General features: G+C 57.5%; 2 protein-coding genes across 11 annotated transcripts; both read right to left on the reverse strand.

Moving 5' to 3' along the window:
* Positions 1-162: 162 nt before the first annotated feature.
* Positions 163-8,072, reverse strand: ZBTB48 (zinc finger and BTB domain containing 48). 8 transcript variants are annotated; one of them, XM_008534704.2, is made up of 11 exons: positions 7,788-8,072; positions 6,580-7,276; positions 5,853-6,094; positions 3,502-3,613; positions 2,787-2,879; positions 2,310-2,396; positions 1,944-2,098; positions 1,361-1,497; positions 1,124-1,288; positions 628-716; positions 163-522 (listed from the first exon to the last, which is right to left on the reverse strand). In XM_008534704.2, exons 2-11 carry the CDS (start codon positions 7,267-7,269, stop codon positions 226-228), a joined length of 2,067 nt encoding a protein of 688 aa, XP_008532926.1. In that variant the 5' UTR covers positions 7,270-7,276; positions 7,788-8,072; the 3' UTR covers positions 163-225. The 8 variants fall into 8 exon arrangements, with proteins under 8 accessions (XP_008532926.1, XP_070459878.1, XP_008532924.2 ...); XM_070603777.1 differs by having other exon boundaries at positions 7,796-8,009; XM_008534702.2 differs by having other exon boundaries at positions 2,787-2,969; positions 7,788-7,953.
* A 144-nt stretch (positions 8,073-8,216) lies between these two features.
* On the reverse strand, positions 8,217-16,402 carry TAS1R1 (taste 1 receptor member 1). Of its 3 annotated transcripts, XM_008534694.2 has the most exons (6): positions 16,038-16,402; positions 13,914-14,220; positions 11,387-12,148; positions 10,757-10,969; positions 10,322-10,442; positions 8,217-9,324 (listed from the first exon to the last, which is right to left on the reverse strand). In XM_008534694.2, exons 1-6 carry the CDS (start codon positions 16,232-16,234, stop codon positions 8,393-8,395), a joined length of 2,532 nt encoding a protein of 843 aa, XP_008532916.1. In that variant the 5' UTR covers positions 16,235-16,402; the 3' UTR covers positions 8,217-8,392. The 3 variants fall into 3 exon arrangements, with proteins under 3 accessions (XP_008532916.1, XP_070459917.1, XP_008532917.1); XM_070603816.1 differs by lacking the exon at positions 16,038-16,402 and having other exon boundaries at positions 8,217-8,820; positions 13,914-14,549; XM_008534695.2 differs by lacking the exon at positions 11,387-12,148 and having other exon boundaries at positions 8,218-9,324; positions 16,038-16,287.
* Positions 16,403-17,073: the final 671 nt, after the last annotated feature.

The following is a 17,073-nucleotide window of genomic DNA, read 5'->3' on the forward strand; positions in this document are numbered from 1 at the left end:
TTCTGCTGAGGTCTCCTGACAAGGTAGGGAAGCTGCTGGCCGAACTCTGAGGTACACAGAAGGTCAGGTAGGGCACCATTTCTTCTAGAGGACACGGTGGGAAAGCAGCACATCCCTGGAGTCCATTTACTGGGAAACAGATGGCCGGATGGGCTGAAACAATCAAGTCCAAAGCCATGTGGTTTATTGGGGGCTGGGGCCAAGTGGGCTATGGTGGGTAGGGGGCTACGTGTCACAGTCATCAGGGATGGCAGCCGTGATGATGAGCGAGGGCTCCATGACACCCGGGCTTGCAAAGCTCTCCTCTGCACATAGTCTCTGGCCAGGGAGCTGGGAGGCCAGGCCGCCATGGCCCAGGGACTCCACGATGACTTCAGCCGAGCCCACCTCCAGCTCGGCAGGCGGCTGGAGTGCCACCACCACCATCTTCTCATCCTCAATGACCAGATTCCGGAGCTTGCGCTGCCGTGGGTTGTAGTTCTCCACCCGGTCGTGGATCTCCATGTGCCTCCGCAGGTGGGCCTAGGGGTGAGGGGGGCTCAGGGCTGGGTGGAGTGGGGCCGAGGGGTAGGGGGGCTCAGGGGCCCCAAAGGGGGCAAGAGGAAGTGATTCAGGCTCCAGGCCTACCTGCCGGGTGAACTTGTAGCCACATTCAGTGCATTCAAACTTCCTAACCCCCTTGTGTCTTCTGACGTGCACACGCAGCTGCTCCACTGCTGCAGAAGGGAAGGGACCGCCAGCATTAGGAGAGGTGGGGAGGTGGGTGGGATTGTGCCCCAAGATGAGAGGCAGCACTCGGGGCTTGCAACTGTGCGGAGGAGGGCCCTGCCAGGCTCTACAGCACCACTCCAAGGTCACTGTTCCACACCCCCCTTGGGAGTTTCCAGCCCCTCCACTTCAGTCAGAGCAGCTCCACCCTCATGTCTTTGACATGGGGGGAAGGGAAGAGATTCGCTGGCAAGAAGGTTCCTCTGCCCAGGAGCATGTGAAAGCCACTGCTGTCCCTGATCTCTCCCGGAGGAGACCGTCCAACTCTGGTCAGCAGGAAATGGCCCAGCCCACTGCTCCCCACAAGGCTTGCCCAGAGAAAGGTGTGGGGTGATGGCCTCCCACAGCCAGGTACCTTTGAAGGTCTTCCCACAGATCTGGCAGAAGTGGGGCCGGCCCTCCTGGTGGCGGCTGGCCACATGCCTCAGCAGGGGCCCCTTCTCAGTGAAACGCTGCTCGCAGAACTCACAGCTGAAGGGCCTCTCACCGGTGTGGGTGCGGTTGTGTTTGTCCAGGCTGGCTGTGGGAATAAGGTGAGGGCTCAGCAACTGGGCCTCGGCCCCAGAACAGGGAGGGGACGGGCCTGCCTCACCTTGGGTACGGAAGGTCTTGCCACAGAGGTGGCACTGGAAGGGCTTCTCGCCCGTGTGTGTGCGCAGATGCATGTTGAGATTGGCCTTCTGGGTGAAGGCGTGGCTGCAGAACTCACAGACATATGGCCTCTCATTCCTGTCCGGACGGAGGACACAAGGAGAAGCCATCACCATCTGTAGCTGGGAGCATACCTGGCCCCAGAGCCAAGGAAAGAGGCAAGCCTGAAGCAAGCCTGCCAGAGCCACTGGCATGGGCCCAGGCTGCAACGCGCTGCCTGGTGGAAAGAGGGCTTGGGCAGTGCTAGGAAAGGGGCACCAGCTCCATCCTGGGAGCCACAGGAAACTGACTCTGCCCAGGAAGATACAGAGCCTTGTCTTAGCCTGAAATCCCCTCCCCGACCCTCTCTGCCTGACAGATTTGCTCATCCCTCCTGTGCCCCCACCTAGAAAGGCTGCAGGGGCCAGACGCAGGGTGGAGGGCACTCCGTCCCATGTGAGCATCAGCAAACTCTTCCCGGCCCACCCACTGGCCTGGAGCCAGCAGCAGCACCGGGCCCTGCGGGAAGATGGGCCAACCCCAACCTGTGCTTGGCCTTGATGTGCATCTGCAAACCATTTCGACTCGAGGCCCGGTGCCCACACTCCTCGCACACAAACAGCTTCTCCCCGCGGTGCTTGAAAGCCTCATGCAGCTGCAGTTCCGTTCGGGACAGGAAGCACTTGGCACAGGTAGGACACTGTGGAGCAGAGGGAACAGGCAGAGGGAGCAAGGCCAGGGAGAAGATAGGGTGGGGCTGCCCCCGGAGACCCACAGACCTTCTTGGCCCCCTACATGGCAGAAACTGCACAGCCTGCCCATTCTGGACACAGCTACAGCCACATCACTCCTACTAGTTCCCAGCATCAAAGCGTGCCCAGCCCCAGCCCTCAGCATGGCCTGGCACTTACGGCATGGGGCTTGGGGGCTCCGTGCAGCTTGATCATGTGGCTCTGCAAGTCCTTCTTCTGCATGAACTGCTGGGAGCAGGAGGAACACTGAAAAAACAGGCCCACAGTCACCTCTGAGGCAGCACACACCAATGGAACCCTGGCCACCCCTGGGCTATCGGGGTGGGAACCCAAGGGCAGGGCCCAGCCTGAGAAGCTGGGAGCCTCCTTGACCTGGAGTAAAGGATGTGCCAGGGAGGGCTCCCAGTGCCATGCCCACACAGATGCTGAGCCTGCCCTCCATGGAAAGAAACAAGAACCCAAAAGGGCCAGTGGCCCCGCCTAAAGGCATGGAAGCACTGGATGGGCAGGGAAGGCTGGGCTCCTTGACCACTGGCAAGGGGGAGGCGCCTGACACCATCGGAAGTAAAGGGCTCAGCGGAAGGGATCCTGGGGCTGCCCCTCAGCCCATGGCCCTGGAGACAGGCCGAGCCTGACCTTGTAGGGCATCTCCCCCGTGTGGGACACCATGTGCACCCGCAGCTCCATCCTCCGGCGGAAGGTTTCCTGGCACACAGAGCACGTGAAGACCTGGCAGTGTGAGGGGCAAGCAGGGCCGGCATCAGGGGGGGCCTCTGCCTGCGACGGCAGCCCGGGCTTCCACTCGCTGCTGGGAGGAGTCTGCCCGAGGGGGGGGATGCTAGGGTGGGAGAGGGCAACACGTAACCTGCCTGCCCTGACCCTGACCATCACTGAGTGCTGCAAACCCACCACACCAGGCCCTTCTCAGGCCCGACAAGCTGGGGTAGGGGCAGAGTGGCCTCACCGGCAGCCCTCGCCCCCCATGACAGGCCTCTAGAAAGAGAAGGGCAGGCTTTAGCTGGTCCCACCACATGGGCCAGCCAGTGGAGTCGGGGGAGGTGGCCAGGTGGCCCCTCCCAGCAGCCATCCCCACACCAAGTCACCCCTTCTCCAAAGCCCAGGGGGCTGGGCAGGCAAACCCAAAATGCCTCCCTCAAAGTCCCTCCTGGACTTGTCCCTTCCACCCTTGGGACCTGTGTCCCCATCTGTAATATGAGGGAGTAGACTCTGGCCTCCAGCTCTTGAGTTTACAGTCCCATCTAAGACAGTCTCCTGGGGGCCCTCTTGGGTGGCAGGAAGACAGAAGCCAACATGCCCTGGCCCACAAGGACCTGGGCCAGCCCACAAGTACCTGTTCTGAGCGGTTCATACAATTCCGGGCTTCATGCTCGAGGAGATTCTCCTTCCGAAAGTAACATTTTCCACATTTGGGACACTCGAAGGGTTTCTCCCCAGTGTGTTTCCTGCCAGGAGAAGCCATGGGGGGCATGGGCGCTGAGCAGACTTCTTGCCTCTCCCTCAGCCAGTGCCCCCTCTGGCTCCCCTGCTCCCAGGGGGGTGCTCACAGTGCTGTGCTCCACAGCAGAAAGGAAGAGCGGTCCTGAGGCCAGCCATGGCTCACCACGTGACTTGGTCAGACCCAGCTGGGGAACCTACAGGGGTGAACCCAGAGCTACCCTCCTCCAATGTGGAGACTGCAAGGGAGACTGCCGGGACTGGAGCCCACACAGCTGCATGCCCAAGGGCTGCTCCAGAGCCCTGCCAGCTGGCTTCTCTCTGAAGGCAGAAACAATCCCCCAGTTCTGACTCCCTGGAGAAACCACTCAGTCTGCCCAGAACTTCTGCGGGCTCCACCTTCCACACCGTGGCCAGAATCTGCTCACTTCACCTATCTCCACACTAACACCTAGCGCAGCCACACCAACCCCCAAGCTCTGCCTGAGCCTCCACATGGGTCTCAGGCTCCACACCTGCCTCCTGACAGGTTTTAACTTCAGTAGCCAGAGGGGCCCTTAAATAGAGTCGGACCTCATCACCTCTTTGCTCACAACCCTCCAGGCTTCCCATTTCACCTGAGAAAAGGCCTGGGGGCTACGAAGGTATAGCTGGCCTGCCCCTTACCTCCCTGCTTGCTGTTCACCAACCTGCCGGCTCACTCCCACCCCAGAGCCTCTACTCTGGCTCTTCTCTCGGCCCAGAACACTCTCCCACTCATCCACTTGGTGAACTTCCTCACCTCCTTTGAGTCTGCTCAAATCTCTTTTCTTTAAAATTGCAGCCTGACCCCACACTGAACTCCCCAACCCTTTGCCCTGCTGTCCTTTTTCTTTTTTCTGTGGCACTTCCCACCTTCCTCTTCCATGGCACTTTCCATCACACTATAAAGTTACTTATCTGTTAGTTCACAGCCTGTACCACCCTGCTGGAAGACAAGCCCTACAAGGCCTGTTTTGTTCACTAAGGTATCCTAAGCACCCAGAATAGTCTTGTCAGCTACCTGGCAGACAGCTCATTGAATGAAAAAAACAAATGAACCCTGACCTCAGAGCCCAGATGCTTCTCTCTTCCTCTGCCCCAACATCAACTATCCTCATCCCCCAACCCAATGACCTCATGAGGCCATGTCCCCATCCCTGTGTCCTCCCCCCGCCCCCAGCCCCATTCTCAGGGCCAGTCCAGCAGCCTGCAGCCGAAGGTAGGAATGCGGATGGTGCCTGGACTAGAGTCTTACAGTGGGGGAGTGTCCAGGCAGACCTGGACACCCCAGGGTACTTCCCACACTGGGAGTGCCCCAAAGACTGCACTGTTGGCAGCTGTCCCAAAGCAGGAAGAGCAAACAGCTTCCCCCCCAGCTCCAACTCCAGTCGGTCACTAGTGGCTTCCCAGAGTGCCATACTGAGAAAACATGTGTGGCCCAACCTGGCTTGGCAAGAAATAGCACCATGGCAGACTAGTGATGTCTTGGGCTAGGGAGTGACAGGACTGGAAGGCATGTCACTCAGCTGCCATCCCTTGAGGCCTTGCAGAGACTCTGGAGCAGTGCTGTCCAAGAGAACTCTCTGTGATGATGGAGATGTTCTGTCTGCGCTGTCCGATTCAGCAGCCAGGGACTACATGTAGCTACTGAGCACTTGGAATGTAGCTAATGCATCTGAGGAACTGAATTTATTTCATTTTAATTACTTTTACTTTACATTAAAATAGCTTCATGTGGCAACGGGTTACTTTATTGGACACAGCAGCTTTAGACAAATGGTCTCTTAAGCTCCACTTACACCCCAGAGCTAACATTTCTCCAGGAACACAGGCGGCACCAACCCTACAGATTGACATCTTGGCCCAAAGCCCACACTGCCAGGCTTTAGAAATACCGAAGGTCAGGCCTCAGCGATAGCACAGGGCCACAGGCTTCTCTCACCCTCTCTGCAGAAGCCAGCTGGAGGTCAAGGTCCACCAGGGGTGGAACCTGTCGACAAGCTGTCCACAAACCCACCAGAGGGCTCACAGTAGGAGGAAGAAGGAATCCGACCCAAGGCTAGGTTCTCACTCCCTGATGATCAGAGGCTTGCTAATGCCAGGGACTACAGGAGTCTTGAGATGGGGCCCCCAACCCCTACATGGCCCAGGAATGGGGAGGGCAGGCCACCTCCCCAACATGGAGATGGCAGAGGGGAAAAGAAAATAGAAAAACAGAACGTTTACCTGTTGTGGACTTTTAGATAATATTTGCTGAGGAACTTTTTATGGCATGTGGGACACTCAACCGGCACGGCTGTACCTTTTCTGCTCTCAGAGGCCTCGGCTGCTAGGGAACCTGCGCTCAGGGCTGGCTCGGCAGCACAGGGCTTTCTGATTACGTTTGATTTCCTCCTGGTCGGCACAATCTCAGTCTCAGAAACGTAAGCGCCATCCCCGTCGTCCTCAACTTGAACCACCACTTCCCACTAGAGCAGAAAAGGAGGCAGGAGGGCACGAGGTCACTACATGAATCAGCAGGGGTTCTAGGGGTGGATCTACAGGGCTGCCAGTTCCACCCCAAGGCCCAACCCGAGAACATCCCCACACAAGTCCCTTCATCCGTGACTGTTCCTTCAGGGCCCCAGAGCAGGCAGCATTTGAATCTTGGATTTGGAGAGCAGTGGCTCTGTCTGTGAGAAACTGGAAGTTTGACTGGATGTCACTACCCTGGTGAAACACCTGTAACCCTGATGCCATACACTCCACCCCAAGAGGCTGGGAATCATGGACAGCTGTGGCTCCCAGGAAGGTCAGCCAGAGGCTGCAGGATGGAGCCAGCTTCCTATGTTTGGAGAAAATCTGTTCCAAACCCACATATCAGAGATTCTACCTTGGGGTCCAGATTACCCTGGAAAAACAGTCTCTTCCCCCAACTCCTGCCTCCCCTTTTCCAGCCCCCTGGGCACAGTACCTCATCACTCCGGCCCTGCAGCTGGGCACCTTCAGCCTCAAAGGGCCTTGGGGGCACTTTGCAGTCCTCAGGCTCCTTGTCCTCTGGGGAACAAAGCTTCAGGGCCTGCTTGAGTTTCCCACGGAGAAAGGAGGGACTCTCACTCTCAGCAGGGACACCAAGCTGGGGCTTCTGGGGACTGTGACTGCCACTGAGCTCCTGATCCCTGGGGATTTGACCTAGAGTCCTCAAAACTTCCTCTTCTTCCAAGCCTGCTGGCTCCTTGAGGTGGCTGTTCACATCCCGGGCGGCAGGTTTCCCCAAGCCACTCTGGCCACTTGGTGCCTGTCCCACTGAAGTTTTGGGCTTGAAGCTCTGGCACAGCTCCACAGCATCTGGCACTCGCAACTCCCTGGCTGCCAGGAGCACCTGATCCCGGTTCCCTGAGGTGAGGGCGAGGTGACCAGTGTAGAAAAAGTCCAACAGAAGGCCAAAGATCTCAGCGAAGCCAGCAGGGAGGACAACACTACCCCCTGAGCCATCCCCATAGAGGCTCTGGAAGAAGTGGCTGCAGCAGGCAAGAACACTCCAGTGCGCCTTGAACACCAGGCCCCCCACGTCCAGGGTGGCGTCGCAGTACTGGCCCTTCTCCCGCTGCTTGTTGAGCTCCTGCAGAACCCTCACACTATGCTGGACAAAGGAGCCATCCATGGTCTGCCTGGAGGAGGAAGGCAAAAGTGACAGCCTGGCCAGCCCAACCGAGGGGGTAGCAAGAGAAAGCCTCTGGATTCGAGAAGAGGGAAAGGGGAGGTGGACTCTACTCAGTCACATTGATCACAAGGGCTTGGATCAAGGTTAGAGGACGCATGCTGAGACAGGAATGGACTGAAAGCTTCTGGGGGAGCGGGGGGTGGCCAGGGCAGCAGCCCTCATTGGTGTTGGCCAGAAAGAGCGAGTGGTGGGGGCGCAGGCGGACCTGGTAGGGGGAGGAGGCACGGCCTGCCGAGGTCGTGAAGAGGTGCTAGTGGGAACAATCAAAGTTGGGAAAAAGAGTCAGGGATCAGCGCGAACTGGTCGGCTTGGCACAGCTAGAGACCCCGGCCAGCGGAGGGCGGCAGCTGGGGAGAGGTGAGCGGAACCCCCGCCGCGCCCACATGTCCCGAGCGGCCGGGTGGAAGGCGGCCTTGTCGGCCCGCAGCGCCTACCTCCCTCGCCCCGCGCCCCCTCACCTCCTCACCCAGGCCAGTCCTCCTTACGCCGACCGCACCGGGAGCAGGAAGCGTTGCCTCCACAGCCCCACGGACCAACTGCCCAGGCCGTACGTGCCCGGTCGGCCGTACGGAGACGGCGCCGTCGCCGCCGCCGGACATGACGTCAGGGCGCGCCGGCCGGGGTGGAGCGCCTCGGAGGCGCAGGACTTCTAGCTCCGGCCCCAGGGGACGGGACCACGCAGAGAACGGCCAATGGGATGCCTAATGGGGCGTGGCCACGCCGGTTCTCTGGCCGCCGGACCCGCCTCCCAGAGTTGCCTAGCAACGCCAAGCTGGGCGCCCGGCCTCCACCCGGCTCTGGCCGAGTCCCGAGGTTCCGGCTGCGGTTTGTCGGCCGCGGCGCGCCCCCCCATCTCCTGCACAGGAAGCGCAGCCAAGACGCAGACGTACATTTCACCTCTTTATTGGTAGGCTCGTGGGCTTACACTTCCCCAGCCAAAACTGAGGAGCCCAGAGACCTCTCGGAGACCCCAGACTCTGCACGCCCCGCTCCACCTTCGATCCTCAGGGCAGGGAAGGCTTCCAGTGCGCCCCGCCCTGGCTTGGCCTGCCCGACCCCGCGGTCAAGTGGAGCTGCAGCGCCTGGTGTACTCCTGGATGGAAGCCTGGAAGTACGCCGTGCTGTTGAGATCTGGGCGGCAGAGGATCACATAGCACTTGGGCAGGAAATAACCGCTGAAGCCGCCGCTCAGGCAGCTCAGCGCGGCCAGCATGGTGACAGCCGGCAGGTACTTGCCCTGGTAGACGCTGGCAGTGGTGAAGAAGGCGATCCAGGACACGAAGTTGAGGAGCAGGCTGAAGGTGACACATTTGGCCTCGTTGTAGTTCTCTGGCAGGTCCTTGCCTAGGTAGCTGCAGGCAAAGGTGCTGACCGAGAGGAGGCTATTGTAGATGAAAGCCAGCACGAAGCCCAGTGACTTGGCCTCTGTGCAGTCAAGCATCACCAACTGAGGGAAGCGCTGGTATTCCCTGGTGGGCAGTGGGGTCCACACTGCAAGCCAAGTTAGGCAGATAAGAAGCTGGGCTGTTGAGCTGATCACCACAAACAGGCCAGCACCATGGTGTTGGACCCAGGCACGGTAGAATATGGGTAGCTTGGCAGAAAACTTGAAGATGAAGACCAGTTGGAAGGAGCGGATTGTCAGGCAGGATAGGAAGATGGCAAGACCGAGGGCAAAGAGAGTCTGACGTAGCAAGCACATGATTAGTGTGGGCTTCCCTAAGAAGCCATAGAGGCCACAGCTGCCCACTGCCAGGGAACCCAGCATGAGGAAGCACAGCTTGCCCCCAGCTGACCTCACCACAGGGGTCTCTAGGTGCCAGGCAAACAGGCCAGCAGTCCCAACCACCACCAGCAGCAGCAGTGTATTAGCTGCCAGCAGCACCCAAGAGACAGGCTCATGCCAAGCCAAAAACACCACGGTGCGTGGGAAGCAGGTCTGGCTTCTCTTAGGTGCCCACTCTTCTTTCCCACAAGGCTGGCATCTGTGCGGGTCTGGGAAGGAAGGTGGAGAGAGCTCCTGAGATCCAAGTGAGTAGAGCAGGAAAGGAAAGGGAGGCCATGCAGGCCTGCAAGATGCTGGGAGGGCTATACCACAGCAGCTGGGCTCTGCTGGGCACAGCGACATGGGTATAGCCCTGAGTGGGGCCCCAAGGCCACATGTTTCCTAAAGATGCCTGTGTTAATTACAGATTCTGGAGATACACAGGTAGGTTCTGTATGGCTCATGATCCCAGAAGGGGTTTGCAAACCAAGAGGTCCCTAGGGAGGGCCTTACTCTGATAGCTCTGCCCACATGTCAGTGAGGCTGTGATTCAATGGGACCAGCCAGCCCCAAAGGAAGGGCATTTCCATCTCTCTCCCCAGCACTTCCACTAGCAAAACCCACCTTCCTGAGCTGCCACTCTGTGGTTTCTCTGAGTCTTGACTCTCTGAGGACAGAAGAGATGCATTCCCATGCCCACAGAGACCGTAAAAGGAAAGGATGCGGCCCCTGGTGTACAGCTCTGGACTGAGCCCTTAACTACTTAATTTGCTCTCTGATCTTGACCTGGCACCACTGGGTAGAGTACGCTGTTTTTCCTGCTACAGACATGCTTCTATCTGCATTCAGGCCAAGCTCTCCAAGGTGCTGGCTGTCTTTGGCATGGACAATAGAGGGACTTCATACAGACAGCATGGGAGGGTACAAAGGGAATGATAGCTACATCTGTTTGGATAAAGAGGTTGAATTTAGGATAAGACTGCATCTGTAGAAGTTGGGTTTAGAGCTCTCTAATAAAGGACACAGCTAGGTCTGAGGCTTTCAACTGGTTGTTTCTTTCTGCTTTGTCAGAATTCAGACTGGTGGCAGGTATCTTCCAACCTGCACCTAACTGGCAACAAAGTGATCAGGGCCCTGGTTCTGCACATGTGTGGCCCAAGGGCAGTCCTTTCATCTGTACAGACCCCAGGAGCTCCAGGTCGTGTGCCCATTTGCTTCGCCACTCACCACTCTTGTTGAGGAAGGTCCCAGCCTCACAGGGCACACACTCGAAGCAACAGTGGTGGACACCCACAATCACTTGTGCATGCCCTTCAAGGCAGTTGCTGGAGCACACAGATGTCGGCACCTGCAAGAAGCCACAGGTGCTCTGCAACCACATGGAGGAGCCCAAGTCAAGGGACGTTCACATGCAGAATGGAAAACAGAATCTCTGTCCCTCTGCCCTGCTGGTTCACTCCCAGGGCAGAGCCCCTGGTTGGATGAATCAGCAGCAATGGGGCCTGCTAGCCAGTCGAGCTTCCCTGGCAGGGCTGGGGAGAGCCAGAGCAGCCTGGTACCTGAAAGCCCCACTCCTGCCCTGTGTAAGCTGCGTCAGCATCAACCCCAGGATCCAGGCTGCCCATAAGGCTGTCACCTGGTTAGTAACCACATCCCCATTACCTGGTTGTCCTTTCCATGCCACTGGATTTTGGTCTTATTTATGTCAAGCCTAACTGGAGACCATCTGGAGGAGCCAATGACCTGGAAGGTCCACTTGGGGCCACTCCAGTCCCAGGCAATTATGTCATAGCTGCTGAGGGGGTCCCTGTTGTCATTAAATGTCACAACGTCCTCGTGTAGAAGGAAATTCACCTTGTGGATCTGCTCCAGAAGCTGAAACAAACAGAGATCATGGAGCCACCATAGACGACATAGGCTGCTCTTCCTCGACCCTCCAGACCTGGACAGCCCAGGAAACAAGTACCTGGGGCCTTGATGGGCTTCTATCTGGGTGGTTTCAGCCCATCTGGAAGTTCTAGTCCCTTCCTCAGAGCCCCCTTCCCTCCTAGAAGGCCCCTTGACCTTCACAACCAGTCTTCTGAATTTACAGCGATTTTTAGCCATGGACCCAAGGCATGGTGGGTGGCAGGAGCCAAGGTTCAGGGAAGAGAAGCCTAAGAGAAGGGATCAGCCCTCTAGTTGGTGGCCTTTGCCCCCGACCTCCAGCACTTACGGTGGCCAGAGAGTGGCCTCTCTGCTTGCCTCAGGAAAGCACCCTCACTTGGGGTACCAGGAGCTGGGCTGCCTTACCTGCCCAGGGTAGACTTGGCCCCTGGAACAGGCTCCTGAGGTGCAGCCCAGGAGCTGGTGGAGGCCATGGGCCACGGCATAGACAGCCCGGTATACGTTGTACGAGTTGCTCATGGCGAATGCTCCGAACGTGGGCATCTCCTGTGCCGTGAACGCCTGGCACTCTCTGCAGAGCTGGTTGCTGCTGCACCAAGAGCCCCTGGGGCAAGGCCCCTGGATCCCCTTGTCTGCCCGGACATAGGCCTCTTCAAACTCCTTCAGGCCAGGGACAGTCCTCTGCTGGATGGCCACGCCCAGCACTGTGCCGATGCCCCAGATCCCGGGCACGCTGCTCAGGTGTGTGGAGATGGCCCAGTCTTCTGAGGCAATCCACACCTTGGCAGTCAGGTTGGCCAGCACCACAGACTCAAAGAACACCCTGGCCGGCTGCCTGCTGGAGAAGACGACCACGACGGTGGTCCTCGCCCAGTCCAGGCGGCTCATCATGTTCCACATGCTGTCATCGCCTGGCCGAGCAGAGGAGGGCACAATGCCCTTGAAGGCAATGCAGATGCCCTGCTGGGTGCCCTGGTTCTCCAGCGCCTGCACCCCCAGCTGCCCGTACTCGTCGTCGCTGCCCACCAACGAGATCCAGACCCACCCAAAACTCTGCAGCAGCAGTACCATGATCTCCACCTGGTACTTATCACTGGGGATGGTGTGCAGAAAAGAAGGGTACTGCCGCTTCACGCCAAGCGTCTCGCTGCTGGGCTTGTAGCTGATCTGTGGGGGTTCAGTTCAGCGAGGTCAGTGGCAGCAGCCTCGACTGAGGGTCCCCACGGTGCCGGCCCTGTGCTGGGCACAGGAACCCAGGGAGGACAGAGACAAGGCCCTGGCCCTGGTTCTCAAGGAGAGCAATACTTGACATGAGACTGACAAGTTACATATGGAGAAGAGGGCAGGCCCCGAGGCAAGGCTTCTGGGAGAGGAATGGGAATCTGCCTAGTGGACAAAGAGGACAAAACCTGGCTGCAGGGAGTGAAATGGTGTCGTGTGCTCGGGATCCTACATGCACTCCCATTTGGTTGGAGGCCGGATGCCAGGAACAAGAACTCAGGGCAGGAAGCCTGAACTCCCATGCTAAGGGGCTTGGTCTTTACCCACAGGCCATGGGGAGCCCCTCAGGGTTTAGGCAGAGAACAGATGTGTTCGGACTTGTGTTTTAGGAGTATATCTCTGATTTCACTGAGGAACATGTTAGAAAAGGCTCAAGACCAGAGTCAGGGAGAACCCCTAGGAGGCTGATGAATCATCTAGACAAGAGATGATGGTGGTCGGAGTTAAAGCTGTGGCAGTGGCAATGTAGAAGAGGGGATGGACCTGGCAGCTTTTAGAAGGTCAAAGCAGAGGCCGTGGTGTCGGCTAAACACAGGGGCAGGGGCAGGAGGAATGAAGGTAGAGATGGTCACTCAGCTGCTGGGCTGGGCTGGGGATGCAGGAAGAACAGAGGCTTTGGTAGTGTAGGGAGGTAAGTTCAGTTGGGGCCTGCTGTGTCCATGAAGTGGACACACTGGGTGAGCATCTGGAAATGGGACTCGGTGCTCAGAAGTCAGGATGAAGCTAGAGAGGGGAAGTTCAGCCCTGGGGCTGGTGGCCGCCTGGGAACGGGAGAGCTCTCACTGGGGGAATCACCTGCCTTCTCAGAGGAGGTGGGGAAGAGAAATCTCTAGAGGAGACTGAGAAAGAGGTGCCACAGTGCAGGGGGTTCATAAGTGACAAGGAAAAGTGTCCCGGAGGAACTGGCCAGAAATGTGACAAAGTGGTCATGCAAGGTAAAGAGGGCTGAAAAGCATTCGTGGGATTTGGAGACCCAGAAGGCCCTCCAGATCCAGGTGAGAACAAGAGCGGTGAGGCAGAATCCGGGGCAGTGGGTTGAGGAGCAAATGAAAAGAGGGAGAAGCAAACAAGAATAGAGACCTCTGTGGAGAAGTCTCGATGGAGGGGCAGAGAGTGCAGTGCTGGGAGCAGACGGGCCTGGCAGGGGGAGAGGGGTAAGGCAGCTTAGAGGCTGAGGAGGGAGGCTGGGAGAGGCTGACAAGCAGAAGAGGGCGCGAGCCCAGAGGGATAGCACAGTGAGGGGCGCCACTCCTCGGAGCCTGAGCCTGGAAGGAGGGAGGGAAGGAGGAGCGCAGGGGAGAGGTGGTGGGAAGCGAAGGGGAGAGGTGGTGGGAAGCGAAGAGTGTTCAGTTCTTCACAAGGAGATGGAACAGTGGGAGGAGAGTGAAAGGCAGAAGTTTCAGAGGAGAATGGGTTTTCCCATGAGCGTTGAGGCAGGGAGACCTGGAAGCAGCACTTGGAGAGAGACAGACGCTGGGGCAGGAATCACGATGGGCAGGGACCTCTGCCATGTGAGTAATGAGCAGTGACCACCCAGGAGATCCCAGGGGCAAGACTGGCCTTGGGGTGCAGCAGCTCCTGCCCACTCACCCCAGCCCATGCTGGCCTTGCCAGGAGGGGAGATGGGCAAACTGCTGGGGCTCCAGCTTACCAGGGGCACCAGGAAGGGGCTCAGCATGCTGGCGGCGGCGGTGGCATGGTTGGTGGAGGAGGGCCCAATCACAGCCACGGCCGTGGGAGAATAACGGGAAGTGTCTCCTTGGATCTCTATGTGGTGCGTCCCGGGCACGCTCAGTATTCTCAGCATGGCGTACACGCTGGCTGACTCCGAGCACACGTCATACAGCTCATACCCCAGGGTGACATTGGGCAGCAGGGCTGTGGAGTTGTTTATCTCCTCGATGCTGAACCGCATGGCTTGGAAGAGATGGTAGCCATGGCTGTTGAAACTGTTGGACCTGTAGTGAGAGCCAAGCCCTGCTGAGAACCTCTGGCCTCCCAGAACTCCAGGCTTGGGCGGTAGAAAGGAACCTCTGAGGTCATCTACAACCATGACCTCAACATGGGCCCTGTAGCACACACACAGTTCTGTTAACAGGGCTTTGGGAAGGTGGGGAACAAATTGAAGAAATGCACATTCCTTGACCCAACCCTGTTCCATAAACATATTAGCCTTGAAAGTCTCGCAAGCCCTACAGCAGAGAAACCTGCTATATTAGTCAGTATTCTCCAGAGTAACAGAACCAATAGGATATGGAAAGAGAGGGAGAGAGAGAAAGAGAGAGAGAGGTTTAGTTTAAGGAATTGGCTCATGTGATTCTGGGGGCTGGCAAGTCTGAAATTTACAGGGCAGGCTGAAAATTTCCACAAGAGTTTATGTTGCAGTCTTGAGTCTGAAGGCAGAATTCCTTCCTTTTCTGAGGACCTCAATCTTTTCTCTTAAGGTCTTCAACTGATTGGATGAGGCCCACCCAGATTATGGAGGGCAATCTGCTCTACTCAGTCTACTGATTTAAATGTGAACCATATCTAGGGGCTGGCCCCATGGCCGAGTGGTTAAGTTCGCACGCTCTGCTTCAGGCGGCCCAGTGTTTCGTTGGTTCAAATCCTGGGCGCGGACATGGCACAGCTCATCAAGCCACGCTGAGGCAGTGCCCCACATGCCACAACTAGAAGGACCCACAACGAAGAATATATAACTATGTACCGGGGGGCTTTGGGGAGAAAAAGGAAAAAAATAAAATCTTTAAATGTTAACCGTATCTAAAAATAACTTCGCAGCAGACTGGTGTTTGAGTAAACAACTGGGCACCATAGCCTAGCTAAGCTGACACATAAAATTAAGCACCACACCTGCTTAACCTTGCTTAGAGCGTCTCACCAGGACACCCGTGACTGCAGTGAGGGCCTGTGTTCCACATTGCCTACTTTGGGAACTGCTGTCTGGACCCCAGCAGGGGCACGCCAGCGATGTGATTCAGCCTTGCCTGAAGAACGTGCTAACCCGTTCCACTTTCCAGCCTTTCTTCTTGTTAGAAGGCTCTTGCATCATTTCTATCACTCTGTCCTTGAGTCACACTCAGAGGAGGCTCAGGGCCTCCTGCCTGTGGCAGCCCTTCATTACCTGAAGCCAGTTTTCAGGTCCCCTTCTCCCACAAGTCTTCTCTTCCCAGGTTCCCATCTGGCCTCTTTGGGCCAGTCCTCACGCACCAGGCTTTCCAGACCTTCCTCCTGGGCTGGCTGTCAAGTGTGCTTCATGTTTAGGGCATCCTGCCATTGAGCCCTGATACATCCTTGAGCCTCTCATATCTGTGACTTGCACAGACAGCAAGCAACTATCTTCTTTACAAGAAAAGCAGTTGTCTTTCGCTACCTGGACTGTTGGCTTCATAAGGCACCGACCTGATCGATCTTTGCAAAGCTCCTGAAGCATCTACTTGCTATGTGTCTCCCCTTCCTTCCCCATAGAGAACCACATCTGCCATCTGGGAGACTAAGGAGCTTGAACTTGGGGAGGAGTGAGGAGGAGACGGAGGAGAGGAAAGCCCTCCCTTAACGCACTCTAACAGCCAGGACAAAAGACTGTATTACAAAGTGGAATCTGGGCAGAAGCACCAGGACTGGAAGGTGGTGCCCGTGGGTTGGGGAGGGATTGGAGGCAGTTCAAGTGGCAACCCCAGAGGCAGAAAGGGCAAGGTCCTAGCTGAGGAGGGCAGGCAGAGGTCTCTTAGGCACAAGTCCCACTAAGTGACAGCTCTGCTGACCCCTCACTCACCTGTCACAGAGGGTCACCATGGGTCTGCTTCTCACCTCCAGATAGTCACTGTGGATAGGGAACAGGCCTGCAAGGAGGTAATCCCCAGGGAGGCTGAAGTCCGGAGAGGACTCTGTGCTGTGGCAACTGAAAGCCCAGCAGCAGGAAAGGGAAAGGGAGAGCTGCAGGCCCACCAGGCGAGCCGCCTGGAGTAACATGCTGGCCAGACGGTCCTGTGCCGGGCACGGCCAAGCGGCGCCCTCTGACCAGGTCAGGCTGTTTAAATAGAATAGACGGCAGCTGCCCAGATGCTTCCCAACTTCATGCCCATGAAAGGGGTGGGACCGGAGCCCAGTTGTAGGAACTGGGCTGTTTGCCTTGGCCTTCCGGGCTGGCAGTCCTGCTCAGGAACTGGGCAGCGTCAAGGCATGGATGCAAACGGGGCAGAACCCACTGACCCTTCCTCTGCACGGTTGTGGGTTCTGTCCTTGCTCTGGTGCCGGTAGCTTCACCTGGCTCAGGAAGGGAGCCCTGGCATTTTGGGGGGGGTCATAGGAAGGCAGGGACACAGCTGCTCTGGGGTCCCTGAGGGACAGGGTGTGGAGGGTTGCTATCAGGGAGCTGTGGGTTTTAGAATCTTTTACCTGGGCCTCAGTTTACCGAATGAGACCTGGCTTTGAATTGATCTCCCCCCTAGTCCTCAGTTTTCTGACACTGAAATTCTGAGTGAATCATCGTTAGTTTACCTTCAGCCCAAAGACAAATGCATGCAAACAGATGGTACGCAAATAGACCGGTTTTGTTTAAACGGCCAATCCTAGAGCTTTTTCTGCAGGAAAGAAAAATACCAGGTGGATTTCCGGAGAGGTGGCACTGCTGTCGGGTCGGGTACCTGGTTTTCCCTCTCGAGGTGGCCGGAGTGGGGCTTTTGCATAATGTAAATGTGACCCTAAGTGGGACGGCCGGCGGGGTGGCGCCGAGGCGACCACCCCCAGAGCGCCCCCTGGCGGGCTGGAGCCTCCGAGGGGCCAGCCAAGGCCCAGGTGCGCTGCCGGGG

This window comes from Equus przewalskii, chromosome 2 (genome assembly GCF_037783145.1).
Source record: "Equus przewalskii isolate Varuska chromosome 2, EquPr2, whole genome shotgun sequence".
Classification (NCBI taxonomy): domain Eukaryota; kingdom Metazoa; phylum Chordata; class Mammalia; order Perissodactyla; family Equidae; genus Equus; species Equus przewalskii.

Excerpts from the sequence above, each read along its gene's own strand:
- ZBTB48 (XM_008534702.2), bottom strand. The coding sequence starts at position 7,269 with ATGGATGGCTCCTTTGTCCAGCATAGTGTGAGGGTTCTGCAGGAGCTC. Across the intron at positions 6,095-6,579 it reads TGCAGGGCCGGAGTGATGAG|TGGGAAGTGGTGGTTCAAGT; the intron begins GTACTGTGCCCA and ends TTTCTGCTCTAG. Across the intron at positions 523-627 it reads GCTACAAGTTCACCCGGCAG|GCCCACCTGCGGAGGCACAT; the intron begins GTAGGCCTGGAG and ends CCTCACCCCTAG.
- TAS1R1 (XM_008534694.2), bottom strand. The coding sequence starts at position 16,234 with ATGTTACTCCAGGCGGCTCGCCTGGTGGGCCTGCAGCTCTCCCTTTCC. Across the intron at positions 10,443-10,756 it reads GGCATGGAAAGGACAACCAG|GTGCCGACATCTGTGTGCTC; the intron begins GTAATGGGGATG and ends GGCTTCTTGCAG. Across the intron at positions 9,325-10,321 it reads GACCTTCCTCAACAAGAGTG|ACCCGCACAGATGCCAGCCT; the intron begins GTGAGTGGCGAA and ends CTTCCTTCCCAG.